This window comes from Parus major, chromosome 2 (assembly GCF_001522545.3).
Source record: "Parus major isolate Abel chromosome 2, Parus_major1.1, whole genome shotgun sequence".
Taxonomy (NCBI): Eukaryota; Metazoa; Chordata; class Aves; order Passeriformes; family Paridae; genus Parus; species Parus major.
The window spans coordinates 40,907,976-40,922,680 of record NC_031769.1 but is presented as its reverse complement, the minus strand read 5'-3'; the positions used below and the strand labels follow the sequence as shown (position 1 = coordinate 40,922,680).

Sequence of the window (14,705 nt, the reverse complement as noted above, 5' to 3'; positions counted from 1 at the left end):
AGAGGGTTTTGAGTAAAAGCAGCAAGTTGTCATTTGGAGCAGGCTTAAGTCAGTTTGGGTGATCTTAATAAACATTTTCCTGTTTATAATAAATTAGCAAAGTGCATGGTTAATAGAGTGGCTGAAGCAACTGTTTATTAATAAATACAATGTGATGACCTGATTAGTATTTAAAAGTATTAACTAATGTAGTTTTATTTAATTTTATACAATTTCATGACTTTTATTATAGGAAGCTTCAGATAGATGTTAGCAGCAGTCATTCTTCATCATCTTTACTAAAATGGAGAGAGCTCATCATATGAAAATTTATGTTACTTACATCTCTTTGGAACTAGTGGTCCACAATTTTTGTCCTCAAACAGCTAAATATTTTGGGCAGGTAAAAAGACCAACTGTATAGATTTGAAAGATAGCAAAATGATGGGTTGAGGCTCTGTCTGACTTCCAAGTGGAAATGGCATGAATTGTGATACAAATAAAACCCTTTTTGAAGGAGAATTAAGTAGCTTGAGTATTTTGGTACTTCTAAAATTCTTGTGCATTGGAATTCAATGTAGTTTTTTTATATGAATGTGTCCCAGTACTACTCAGAACGGTGCAACTCTACTTGATCAGGGTAGTCTTACAGTTGCTGTTGATTTGCAGCTCCTGTGCCAGATAGTGATGCTATCTTTTTATACTCGATTCCATCAAGGACTTATTCCTCAGTATATTTTCTGGTCCCTTCTTAAATGCATTTAAATGTTTAGCATCTATAATTTAACTGTGATGAGGTGGTAAAACTGCTGTTCAGTATATATGATATCAGAGACTTGTGCAATGGCATACTAATTCTTACGCTTCTACACTATTAATTTTCATAATATTTCTTAATACTGGCTTTGGTTTTGCATTTTTTCCTGCTTGTAATTAATTATTCTATTTCAATAGCAAAATCTTGTTTAGAATGGCAGCAATTTAGTTGAAGCTGATCTTTGTGGAACTGAAGTTGGGATGATATTTCCTCCTTTAGTAAAAACTGTTGCATTGAGTAATAATTTCTGTACCTTTCCATGTTGAGCTCCTTCAACAGGAGTAGTATCTACATATTTTGTTCTGAATTAATTAGTGTGTCAAGAGAAAAATCTTGGTTACAACAGTGAAAATAAACAGCAGTTAGTAGTGGTCCAAAGAAAGCAAAATTTTAGAAATTATCAGAAAAAAAAAAAAGATAGTACTTAGATGGGTCTAAGTATGTTAAATACTTGTAATGAGTAATTTTGTCAGTCCCCTTCCAATTCTGAAATGTAAAATTTGAGTAGGGAAAATTAAGTACTCTTAGTTGTATTTGCTGTTCTTCTGTACAGGAGGAACTCTGTGTGATGAAATTTGGCTTCATTGTAGCCTTTTTTTTTCTGGTGATGAGAATGGAAAGGGGAAATCAGTACAGTAAGTGCTCTGCAGTGGCTGAAAAGCAAGTATTTGATAGCTGTTAATAATAATATTGGTATGGGGAGCCTCAAAGAAAAGGATTTGAAAACAGGCAAAACAAAAAAAAAACCCAAAAAAGGCCCCAAAAAGACATGACTAGAAAGTGGAGAAGATTTTGGGATGCTTTGGACACCAAAAGTGTTTATAGATTTCAAAAGTATTTGTAAAGCAAAACTTTATTTGAAAGTCTTGACTAAAGGAGTGGGAGGCTAATAAGGACAAAGACAGTTTCTGTCACAGAAGATCTAAGGTACAGCTTTTGGAAACAGGAAGGCTTTAGAATGAGGAGCATCTCACTGGACTGCTTGTATTCTTGCATAGTGGCCAACAATGCTGTGGTTTGCTGCTGGTTCTTATGCTCATTGTGCAGGAAACTAAAAGGATTTCCTTAATAGAGGGATGCTGGACATTTGTAGCAGAGGAACTAAATGAAAAAATATTTCAGGTATTAGGAAGAGGGTTCTTGCATTTTTCTTAAAGACTGATGAGTTACGGAAATTTGGCATAGGAAGTTGGAGTATAGATGTATTTTGGAATAGATATGTTTTGTTTAACTTGAATCTGTTGAGTATAAAATATAATGCAGAAGAAAGCTACTTTTCTTAGTTCTGTGTTACAAATCAGGCCAGGCCACTTTTCACTTGAAATGTTTTTAGTAAAGCACTTTTAATTCTGTGCTTTTGTAAGACATGGAGCAAATTGAGGATATCTATCTTCTGTATTTTTAACTAAAATAAAATGTTGGGAATTTATGTGCTTCAGATGAGACCACTGGTGACTCTGCTTCTTACTCCAGAAGTGGACTGTACTTGAAGCAATTTTGTGCTTACCTTCTCCTAGAAATCTTTATTGTGTCAAGAATTATCTCTTGTTTTTAATATTTTTTTTTTCTTTTTCCCCCTCCTATCTTCTCAGTATTAGAATATTAACTGAGAAGACTATTTTACCTGGCTTTAGCATTGCATATAGTGCTAACTTGAATTTTAAACCTACAAGTAAAACTTCTTTTAAAACTTCTCCCTGCTTTTCTTTACAAAAGGAAGAGATCAAAAGCCTGAATGCTGCAATAATTAGACTTTGGAGATCGGTTATTCTTTACAAGGTAGCAATCCGTCACAGAAACTCCATAAAGTAGAAAAAAAGGAAGCATTTCTATTCTTTTTCTTTTCTTTTTTCTTTCTTTTTTCCTTTTCTTTTCCTTAAAGTGTCTTACTTCATATCTGCTGCCTGCTAGGAGGTAAGAGAAGCAAGAACTGCTTCATTTCCTTATGATGTTTTTTTTTCTTTCTTTTGTAGATGATGGTACTTTATACTAAATGATTATTAGCATGGGAATGGAAACATGTTCTTTAAAATATTTTAAATTTACATAAAATAGCATTCTGCTATTTTTAGCCACCTTACTGTTTCTTTTGTGTTTAGCTTAGGGTCTGTAATGACACAGAGATGGGTATATGTTTGACTTACTTTTGCATGATCAAGGACATCACAAAAATCTGTGTTTTTGGGTTTTGTTAAAAGAGCTCTACCATTGACAGGACCGTCATGATGTGATTTGTTATTCTGCTGGCAGCAGGGCTGGATCTCTTTATTCCTCCATCTCTGTATACTTTAAGGGCTGTAGTAAGTGAAAACTGCAAGTTATCTGTCTCTCATTGTGGTGTTATGAACAGAAAGATACTCATGTTCTGAGCTTCTGGAGTTTGAACAGAATCCAAGCTCTGTCTCTGCTGGGAACAGCATCTGGAAAGTTGGAATCTGAGTGTTTGCTCTCAGCTTCTTCTGCAGCTTAAATTCACCTTTTTCACAGGAATATTGAGATGCAGAAATTTCTAGCTGTTCTTTAAGAGTCATACACTTGAAAGAGGTAGAATGGGAAGTGAAAAATATGCAGTGAGAGGTATATTTTATGTTATGCAAGTGGGATATAGTTTAAATGTGAAAAAAATAATAATGGGATAACCAGGCAAGCAGTGGGAAGGTTCCCAAGAATACCAGTGAAGTAACTCTTAGCAACAGGTCATTCATACTGCAGAGAGAACACATTTTTAAAATCTTGAATAGATATTTCTAGAAGGGAATTAGTAGAAAAACATTATAATTTGGAGGATGTTTTACAAAGCTGAAGCTGTGTCACTGTTTTTTTGAAATACTCAGAGAAGAGCATTCCTTCTTGCTGCACTGGATCTAGATCAGCATTAGTTTCCTTTCTTTTTTGCAGCTACTGCCTGCTTCAAAATGCTGCTGAATGACTTGCTGTCGTGACTGATTTTAAAGCTTCAGCTGGGGATTGGAGTGGTGAAGGAAATTAAATAGAGAAGTGGTTGAAAAAATAAAAAACTTGTATGCTAAATATTAAATTTAGTTGTGTACTAATGAATGGTCTAAAGGTGAGCGGTATACAGTTAATGAGTTGGTGTAACACAAGCTAAGTCTCTTTTTTAAAATTAAATTTTACAAGGTATTTTACATAGATAAAAAGCAGTAAAAGAAAAATGTTCTCTGACAAATAATTCCCATGCTGTCAGATACTCTTAATGTTCTTGGTGTTTCCATACAAGTCTCATTTCACTTAATTACAGATTGCTCAACCTCCATAAGTGCCAAATCAACTGTATTGGAAGAAATCTTCTATGTCTGGATAGGATTGCTGGTTCTTTTAGACTATTCTAAGTGAATATTTTGTACAAGCTTTAATTAAAACATTAGTCAAATTTGAATTCATTGGTATAAAATGCTTTCAAGAAGGAGTAGGCATATGCATAATTTCTGTGGTAACTTCCAAGAATAATTTTGTATCCAGAAATTGTCACAATCTTTTTAGTTCTTCTGTTTCATACTAATTTTTTCTTGACTGTTTAAGTCAAGACTTAAGCAGTCTTTTTCTTGACTGACCACTCTTGATGGTGGCTATAAAAGCTGAAAACAAACACAGTTTTTTTAACCAGCTCTTAATGCCAGTGTGTGGATTGGTTGCTGGATTTGCATATAGCCCTTGTAAATGTCAGTGTGTCTGTATCAGCAGTGTGACAGGGAGAAGAACCTTTATCTTGTGAAGTTGCTTCTGTGCTCAGATGGTAAATTTCAGCTTAGGTCTTTGTTGGAATTAGGAGACAGACTCTGTTGCTTCAGCTTTTGGTTTGGAGCTGCACAGTGAGCTAGCTGCTTAAAATTTCATGGTGTGGATTCATCTTTAAGCTGAACTCATTTGCTGATTCTTTGCAGCTGTGAATTGCAATCCAGTTCCCTTCCTTCTGCTGCCTTCTGCTTTTGTGTGGATTTTGTCATGTTTCCAGTTCTGTGTTAACTTGGGCATCAGAAGTAGGAAAAAATGGCATCCTACTAAAAAAAACCAGCTCTCTGATCAGATCTCTGATGAATGTGTGTCTCTGTCTCTGGTTCTCTATTTGCTCTATTTGGGAAAAAAAAATCCAAACCTGCCCCTTTCAGTGTCAGCTGCAGTATCAGTTTGGCTATAACGTGAAACAGCACTTGCAGTAATGCCTCAAACTTAACACTTTTATCAAGTTGTTATGAGGCAGATGTGTAATTTTTCTCTACAGCTGGAAGAGTGACTATCATAGATCTTTGGTTTTATCAGGTTTTTTTTGCCTCAATAATGAATGGCCACAGAGACCTTTGCATTTCTAAGTGGATCATTGGCTGGGTATTTTTAACATCTACATGGTAACTTTTCATAAAGCCAAATTAGTGAAAACTTCAAGTCCTTCTCACTGTTGTTTTGGTTCTTCTGTGCATTTCAAATTGCTTTGCCTTTTGAGCTTCACTGTTCCTCCATTGGTATTCTTGTCTGCTTCCTCTTCTCATCTCTGACCTATAGAAGTCAACTAAAGAATGACACTTCTAGTTAAAACATGCACTGAAATCCTTCCAGTAGTGAGGCTGAGAGGAAAGCAGTGCTTGGCTGTTGACAAGTGTCTGTTTGACATATTTTTTCCTCCTTTTGGAAGCTTCATGAAAATAAGAGTTGCTCACTGCTTCAAAAATCTTTCTACAGAAGTGTAAGAAAACCAATTTAGAATTGAACATGCTCAAATGATTCTTGATGAAGAAAAGATTTTATGATAGAATGATTATCATTGTCTCTTGCTTAAAAAAAAGACATATTGCCATACTGAAGATGATGAAGCAATATGTTACTCTATCAGTAAAGTTAGTACCATAGATGGTGCTTGTCAGAAATGCACAAAACATTGTAAGCTGGTCTCTTTGCAGTGCTGAAGTTTGGATATTATGTAGATTCCATCATTTGCATTTTAATATTTGTGAATGATTATAATGTAAATGAAGCAGAACTGTGTCTATGTTTATCTTTTATCAGTGTTTGTTTACTTAGGGTGCATTGGAAAAGAAGTAGATGGGAATTAAAACACTGAATGGTGCTGTCTCAAAATTGTAATTACTTTCTGATAGCATGTGACTTCCCATAACTCTAAAGCTGCATGAAGGGATTGGTTTTCTGTGCTGTATATATGCAGAGGAGTAAAGGAGTGTCATTTTAGTAATTATTATTCTGAGAAAAACATCTGTGGCACAGTGCCTGTGAAAATGATGATTATCAACCATAAGCAGTAATGACAATTCACCTCAGAAATTTTTTTATTGATATCTGGAGCATTGCTTTTACTTTCCAAAATAAAAAAAATAAAAAAATTGTTTGCTTCTGCTAAGTGGTGAAAAACACTTCAGCTTCTTTGTGATCAGGGCAATCTCCTGGGAGAGTGAGTCATGAAAACATTAGTATAGCTCGAACTTACTGTTCTGCAATTCCATTATTTTAATTGTTAGGATTTTTGATATCCAAATGGAAGCATTCATTATACTGCTTTTTTATCTTGGGGATGGACAGGCTACTAAAACAAAAATCTTAACCTAAATCTGTTTTAGCTAAGCATACTTTGGCTTGCTTTAGGTCATAAAACCCATGTGAATGCAAGTTACAAATTAATCTTTTATTAGCTTCTTTATTATTCTTTTATTGGCTTCATTTTATTAGCAGGCAAAATGTTGGTGCAATGGTAAAGTGTAGCCTCAGGAAAGAAAATCTGCAGTCCTTTTGGGATGCTTCAGCCTGTGGATTTCTGGACTCATTATTGGCACTATGCATTACTAATTGTTGAAGAGCTTACATCTTCCTTTCATCAGACTTTTCGCTGTCTTTTTATTTATTTAGTTGTGAGCCAGAAAGTGGCGAGACCAAAGAAAATGATATGTGATAATAATTAGAAGAGCAGATCAGTCATACGAGCAGTGCTGGGGGAAGAGCAGGGGGTGAGGCATAAAGGCCCATCAGTTACTGTCATTGCTTTGATTTCCTGTGAGAGTGACTTTAATGGCTGTTGTAGTATGATTTATAGTTAGAGTGCTTTTAGCATTGAAAAACTTCACATGGGTTTTCATATTTTAGCAGAAATGGAAAATTCTGATTTTTGCACATCTGTGTGTCAATGCAAAAGGGATGCTTGTCATTCCCAGTGTATAATCTCAAGAAATTCTGCAAAAGAGGAGTCAAGTATTTGGCTGAGACATAGGTGTTGACAATGTGCTGTAAAATTCAAAAGTGCCTGAGGGGCTGAGTGTGCAGTTCCTGGAGAGTCCTCTTCTGGCAGTGACAGGAAGAAGCTGTCAGAAGGAATTGGATGCTTCTCCCATTTTCTTGGATGCAGCAGGCACAGGGCTCCGCTGCTGTTCTCTGTGGCAGTGGAGAAGTGTAGTCCAACTTGAAAAGGTTTTGAGTGGTTGTAAAAACTGAAAAACTGCCTTCTGCAGACATTCACATGCATACTGACTGTGACTGATTTTCCAAGTTTTAAATTGCAAATTTTTGTTTGTCATGGGACCTTGTCTAGAGATAGCTTAATGGGTAGCCAGGGGTCCTGGTGCTGAGCTCATATCAAGTCTGTGTGTTACAGATGCCCTCTAAAGAATAGTACCAAATTTAGTGGTGGAATTTTCTGGCACATTGTTTGGAAATGTTGGGTCACTACAGATGGATGAAGGGTATAAAGGGACAGAAAACAAAGAGGTGAGGAGAGCTTTCTTATAGACCTGCAGGAGCTGATCATGAACCAATGTATTTAGCTTGATACTTGGCACAGACCATGTATGTGCAAATTCCAGATTGCCAGTCTCCCTGACTGTATGAGCTCCATAGCATTGGTGACTCTTCTGTGCTACGAGGGGAAGCAGAGGTCTCTAGGAGACTCACTGGCAGAGGTGATTCTCCCTGGAGATCACAAAGCTCCATGCCTTGCCCTGCAACAGAGCTGAGTGTCAGGAGCAACCAGGCAGGGCATCATGGGCAGCCCTTGCCAGGCTGTGTATGTAGAGATTTGGGTTTACAGTGTTCCTGTAGCAGACAGCCTTCTTGAGCACCACCCACTACTGAAACTAGAGATGGACTCTTTTTTCTTATTTTTCTTTCCTGCTCCACTGATCCCCAAACTCCATGCCCTGGCTGTTCACCAGAAGTTGCTGTGAGCTGCCACATACCTTGGCAAAACTTAGGAAGAGCCATCTTAAATGCACTGTGGTCCCACAGTCTGAATCAGTACATGGATTTTTCCATCTATGTTTTGTGTTAACTTTTGTTATGTGCAGAGCTCTCCCTCAAGAAAATCAAAACATAGTAAAAATTTACCTTTCACAGAATATTGCTTTCTTTTAAGTGAAACTAATGGTAAAACTCACTGTTTTACATTGCTGCTGTTTATCTGAATCTTAGGATCCGTTTAGCTATATAAAAGTAGCAGCTGTGTATTTTTATTTTTGTGATAGTATGATACTAAAATGTCAGTGAATCTCAAAAGATTTAATTCTAAAACAAAAACAACTTTTATTAACCTAAAAGAGAAGTTGATTTTTCAATTAAAATTATAAATTCCTCTTGTTCTTCTTCTACACACTAAATTTAGTTTAGAAGTATTCTGATAATAGTCAGTTTGAAAAACAAACATTGGTGATGTATATTCTGCTCTTATATACTAGGAATACCCTCTTTCTGTGGAATATATGTTTGAAAAAGGAAATTCAGTTTCCTTCATCCCCTTCTTTCTCTCAAATACCTTTTCCTCTGGCTCTTATTATAATTGTAGTTATGTCTAAGACATGCTCTTTCAAATGGAAGATGAATTACAAACCTGGCAACCTTCTGTGCTCTTCTGACAAATTACACCTCGTGCTGCTTTTTTGCCTTAGAGTCAAATCCAGTTTTAATGCAATTGTGATTTATCAGCTAGGGTGGATAATTTTTGAACAGATGCTTATTATTGTAATCGTTTTGGCCATGGTGGCAAAGAATATATTAATTTAAAAAACAGTCAGACCATCATTCTTGGAAGCATTTGTAAATGTTAAGTCTAGACCAATGGAAAAATAATTATTTCTATGAGATTAGTAGCTCTTTGCACACTGGCAATGTGATAACCCATTTTTAAACCTTCAAAAAGTCTAAAGTCTAGTTTTCTGTGGCAGTGACAGAGGGATTGTATTACTTGTTTCACTCTTCTTCCTTGGCAGTCCCAAATAATCTGCCTTGTCCTTTACAGTCAGTGTGGTGGTAACATGAGGCCTGACTTTAATTGCAGTGCTAGTTGGAACCTGTTCACCTTGGTTTGAAGATTACCACAGAATTGCAAAAAGTGACCTGTAAGGTACAAGAAGAAAGATTATACCCAATGAATACTTTTGTGTACTCACTAGCAGGCTCAGCAGAAGTACCTCGTGTGGATGGTGACTGTCTTGGCAATGTAGGTTGCCATTGTTATTTATGAAGGGTTTGGAAGAGAGGTGGAAAGGTGATTTACTCATTGGGCTGTGTATTTTCTTCACTGTCCTAAAGTGCTACTTAATGTTATTCTCTGAATTGTTTATGTTACGTAAGGTAAAAGTTACTCTGTTTCAGTTTTAACCTTAGAGATGCAATCCACAGTTCAAATAGAAGGGAGAAACCTTTTTGTGTTGCGCTTTATACATGATGGCCCGTGGTGATCTGGTGCCCATCTGAGCTTGTTTGAGAATTGGTGTCCTATAGACCTCCAGGATAACTTGTGTTTGAGGTCTGCAGAGAGCAAACTGAAATAGCAGCACTGACAGATAAAAACTGAATGTGCTGACTGATTTTATAGATTGTATGTTAAAAGTATTCATACTGCAGATACTGTTGGAGATTTATTTCTGACCTTTATTGTATATATATTTTGTATATTAGGTTCATCCCAAGCTTACTCCAAAATGTGTTGATTTCTTTAAGCCATATTTTGTTTCAAATGTTCAATTGGTGTGTGGGTAGGCCTTCCCAAAATTGCACCTCTTCTGATACTGAAAACAATACTACACTGTTTCAGACGTTCATTGAATGAAAGCGTTAAGATTTTTTTTCTTCCTTGCTGTTCACACCAGTTTGGTGAATTGTAGGTCAATGGTTTCATAAGAAATATTTGTGTTGGCATTGTTGTTACTCTGCAAAATCTTTCCTAAGCTTTCCTAAAAAGTGGGATTGTAAGAACTAAGCAGCATATTATTATGTAAGAATTTGTGAAGATTTTTTGCAAAAACCAATTTCAGGCAAGCCAAGAAAAAAAGGCAATAGCTCTAATGTTTCCAAGAACGTTTCTGCTGAGCCTGTGATGCATATGGTTCAGAAGGAATAAATCAGTTACACCTCCAGATTTAGGTTTGTGAGAATAGTAGAACAATACAAATGTATAGCTTGAATTGTCGATTTTTACTTATGTAAAGGTTGCTAATATCACAATCCTATTGCTTGTTCTAGAGCATCTCATCCTCACGAAGTAGAAGCTCATCTCTGCTGCCGCCTGGGACAGTTAATTCTGCATCTCCAAGTGGCCAGAAACACATGAATCAAAGTGGACCAACTGTTGTAACCATCACACATCACAAATCACCTGCAGCTGCTCGAAGAGCCAAGAGCCAGCGATCTGGTCAACTCCATGAAGTCAGAGAGGTAAGAGAGAAACATCTGCTGTTTTGCTATAGCTTGGAGGTGCTTATTTTGCTTTAGGATAAGCAGTTGAGTCTGACAAGTTAATGATTCTCTTTGTTTCCTACTTTGTGACTGCTTTGTTTTGATCCCCTTGCTGAGCAAGGGCTTTAGTTCTGGTTCAACTTCAGGTCAGGTGTATACAGATTTTTTTATGCTGATGTTAAAACTGGTATGTGCAGATGCTTAAAAGTAAAGTAGATTGGCAACAGCTCCCAGACTTTGCAGTGGTGTTGCAATAGTTGAGGAATACCTCTTTGAAGCTGCATGCAGCAATACCTCTCAGATTGAAAAGTGGGCCCTGAATAATTTAAATAAAGCTGGAAGAAAACTACTTAAATAAGTCTGATGAAGACGCAAATGAAGGCGTTGCTCCCTACACTAAGCAGTTTGTTGCTGTCCTGCTGTAGTCTTAACTTTGTGTCAATTTTATATTCCTGTCCTTGGAGAGGAAAAATGGTTTATCTGTATCAAATGCATGAAAACCAAAGAAGAAAGCTTGTTTCTTTTAAAGCCTGTTTGTACCAGTGTTTGAGAAATTTAACTCACACCAATTTAAAGTCTGTTTTCCAGACAACAAAAATAGTACAGAGTTTTAAGCTTAAATAATATGGCAGATTTTCACAGAATACACTTTAATCTTTCATCACATACTATTTTTTGGTTCGTCTTTCATGTTCAGAATTTGAATAAATTCTTGAGATGTGCTCTCAATGAAGGCTTAAATTGCACATCCTGAGGAAGAATGCGTGTTTTTCTTCTAGTAAACATCAGAAATTAAGAACTCACTGTATGAATGTCACCCACGTTTTTTTTTTTTACATTATAGAAAACACACATCTGTTTATTTTTTATAAAAATATCCTGTCTTTGTCTACCAATCATCTCCCCCAGGTTGTTTATAGCATGCTGAATGTATTTGCTCTCATAGGTTGAGTTCAGAGTGCACCTTAAACCTATTAATAAAATCAACAGTGGGAGGTGTTGCAATTTTGTCAAAAGAAGCTGAGTAAGACTGAAAGCAATTTAAAAGAGAGTATTAGTGTATGTGCTGATCATAATAAGTTGGGAAGAGAAAAAGCCATCAGTTGGAAAGAACTACACCTAGAAGAAATAAATACTAACCTATAGTAAAACTATGAGTAACAGGTCAGGTATCATCCCTACAGAAAAGAACAGTGAATTGCTGACTCACTTGTTTGCGGTGTATTGCAATGTGATGTCATTCCAAAAAGGAAACTATTACAGGACTTCAATCTGTAATGATGGAAAGTAATTATTTTGTTTTGTTTGATGTGAATTGTACTTCAGCTGCAGCACCAGTTCCTTTTAGAGGGCTGCAATAATAATGGGAAAAAGCCCTCAGACACTGAAGATACAGTAATGGCTGAAAGAAATGAGTGCTTCTCAGGGAGAGAAAATGGTACTAAGATGAATGATGCACAAAAAAATTTCATAAGATGATGTGTGAAGTTTACCTCTTTATGTATTGGAAATATTGTGTTTGTGTGCTGCTTCCTAAGGAAGAGCTTAACAGTGGAGAAGTCTGACCTTCTGCCATCTTTCCCAGACTTGTGTAAAAAGTGGCTGCTTAACTGACATTGTTTCCATCTTGTGAAGGATAAGTCTGTTTTTTCCAGATGAAGGAAGCAGATTTTATTTCAACAGCATGCTCTGTGCACTTCCTTCTCCCCTGTTTTCTAGAATGAATGCAATAGACTTGGATATATGATCCTTGTGTTTTCAGGGAATGTCTTTGTTCTGTGTATGAGTCAATTCAGTGACTGTTAGATCCACCCTCCCTTGTTAAATTTATAAATAAAGAGGTATGTCCAGAGCCCCTCACAGAAGTGCAGCTAAACATGTTCTAGTCCTGTTTTTTAATCTGAAAGAATGAAAAATAGGAGCTTAAAGTGCAGTGAGAGAGAGAATTAATCCTTTCCTCAGTGTCCAAATCTTTGCTTTTTATTTGAAATTTGTTTAGTATGATCTGGATGAAGGGAAGAGACTGCAAAAGGATTATAGATCAATGTTAGTGTTTCTCTGATTGAATGATGCCATTGAAGCTTTGACCTGCAAATAAGTTTTTAAAAAATTAATCTATAAATAGGACTGCACTGGCTAAATTTGCACCTTATAAATACGGTAGTTGAGCCAATGGAAAAAGGTGATCTGCTTCTGGAAAATGAGAGGAAGCATGTGTGTTTTAAATTTCACAACAAGGTTATGATATGGTAGTGCTACTGTGTTATATACGAAATCTTTGGAAAACTGGTAGTACTGCAAAAAGGGGTATCCTTCACTTGGCATATGTGGTGTTGGCTAGCTTGGACAATGTTCCCAAGAAAGTGTTGAACTTCAAATTGCTACTCAGTTCTGAACTTTCTTGATCTGGCCATATTATTTGGAAAAAGGAGACATGTATTTCCATGTTGCAAATAGTGCAGAATATACTCTGTATTTTGTATAATGCAAGGTGTTTTGTAATACTTGATTGTTCTTTTCCCCCTTTTTTCACTTCATAATAAGAATAAACAACACAGTAAGAATAAACAACAGCGTTTCCATCTGTGGTTTGTTCTGGTTGATTTAGTTTTATTTTTAAGAGGCTAGAAACTAATTGTAGCAAAGAGGTCTATTTAGCACCAAACTGACATGCAAAATCGTATCAATGTAGTAAATACAACTGTTTAGTTGGCAAAATGACACATATAATAAATGTTTCTGTTGTGCAATTGGAATTTCACCTTTTTTCAAATTTTAGTATGTTAAAACTGAGCATAAGTATGGAGCTTTTGACTGCTATAAAAAATTTATGTTTTAGTATTTGACCTACTTTTGTATAGTGTTGAATTGAAAAGGAGCTCAGGAGTATTACTTTTTATCATAATGTAATTTTTTATGCTGTTTAATATTGTTCTCTTAAATCAGATTTTTGCTTATTAACTTGGTGTTAATAGCATAGTCCACACTGATTTAAGGAATATTACATCAAAACTAAAATTAACCATACATTGACTTATGAGAAATTATCTGCACTGTGTTGGATTTTATGCAGAATTATTACAGATCCTACCTCTTTATTTGGACCATAACTTAGCATTAAAGTGGTAATTGAAACTAATTTTTTAGTAAGTGGTTTTATGGCAACCCAAGTGTCTGTGGTCTTGAAATTTAATTCTGCTTTTTTTTTAACTGTGCATATTATTATCCTGTTAGAAATTTATGATAAGAGTTATGCTTTCAGATTTCTTTACTGTAGGTGGTTAAAATCAACTAGAAGGTTAACTCAAGTGGCCTCATCACACTTCATATTAAATTTTAGCTGTCACTGAACTAAATAATAGTGACAGAATGGTCAGAATGGTGTTTATTTTGGCTGAGAGTGTCTGACTCTTGTACAACCTCTGCCAGTGTTACCATTGTTGTTAAAGAACCAAGAAAGAACCACGTGTGTGAAGATTTTGTAGTAATTTATATTATTTACAGACATTTAGAGAATGTCTAGAAAAGAAGTCTAGAGAAAAATTTCTTCCCCCAATTTAAAAAAGGATTATGAATTTAATAAGGATAATGAAGGATTTTTCTGGTCATTTTGAAATATGTTTGTTACAACTTTTGATACCCTGACTAGTTTTCAGCATGGGTTTCTGGACATTTGGTACAGGGAGATCCAGATTTCACAAGGCCTCTACCAGTGTAACATCTCTTTTATGTGCCAGAGGGCAGTCCTAGAACTTGGCAAGGACTGCTTTTTGGTAAGATGACAGTCCTAATGCTTCTTGCATGTCTTTTTCCATATGTAATTAAGTTACTATTTGATTCCTGCAGGAATTAAGCAGCTAAGTGATAGTTCTTTGCCTCCTTCCTTACAGTATGGGGAAATCTAGGACTTGCATCTAGGGCTTCATGGAATGAGATTTAACAGCGATTTTGTGAGGCTGCAGTTGTCTGATTTTATGTGGTTATTGGGAGAAAGAGATGATTGTAGAACACTTTTGGGGATTTTTCAAATGAGATGTGAATGTCCTCAGGTTGCTGTAATATTTGGGTAGCAAAGTTAGGAACTGTGACTCGCTACTGCTGGCAAAAAGGGGATGCTGTTGTCTGTGGAGAAGTGTTGTGTCTCAGAATTACAGTGCTGTGCAGGCATCATTGTAGGTGACAAAGGAGATGTGGTACTTAAACCACTTGGGGAAACATTCATACT

At 36.0% G+C, this 14,705-nt stretch overlaps 1 protein-coding gene across 1 annotated transcript in view; it reads left to right on the top strand.

The window, feature by feature from the left end:
* The window catches only part of OSBPL10 (oxysterol binding protein like 10), a 112,217-nt gene that overhangs the window by 32,496 nt on the left and 65,016 nt on the right, over positions 1 to 14,705 (top strand). Inside the window, exon 4 of the mRNA XM_015617802.1 lies at positions 10,268 to 10,459. Coding sequence (XP_015473288.1) covers positions 10,268 to 10,459 — 192 coding nt within the window. The remainder of the gene's footprint in view (positions 1 to 10,267; positions 10,460 to 14,705) is intronic.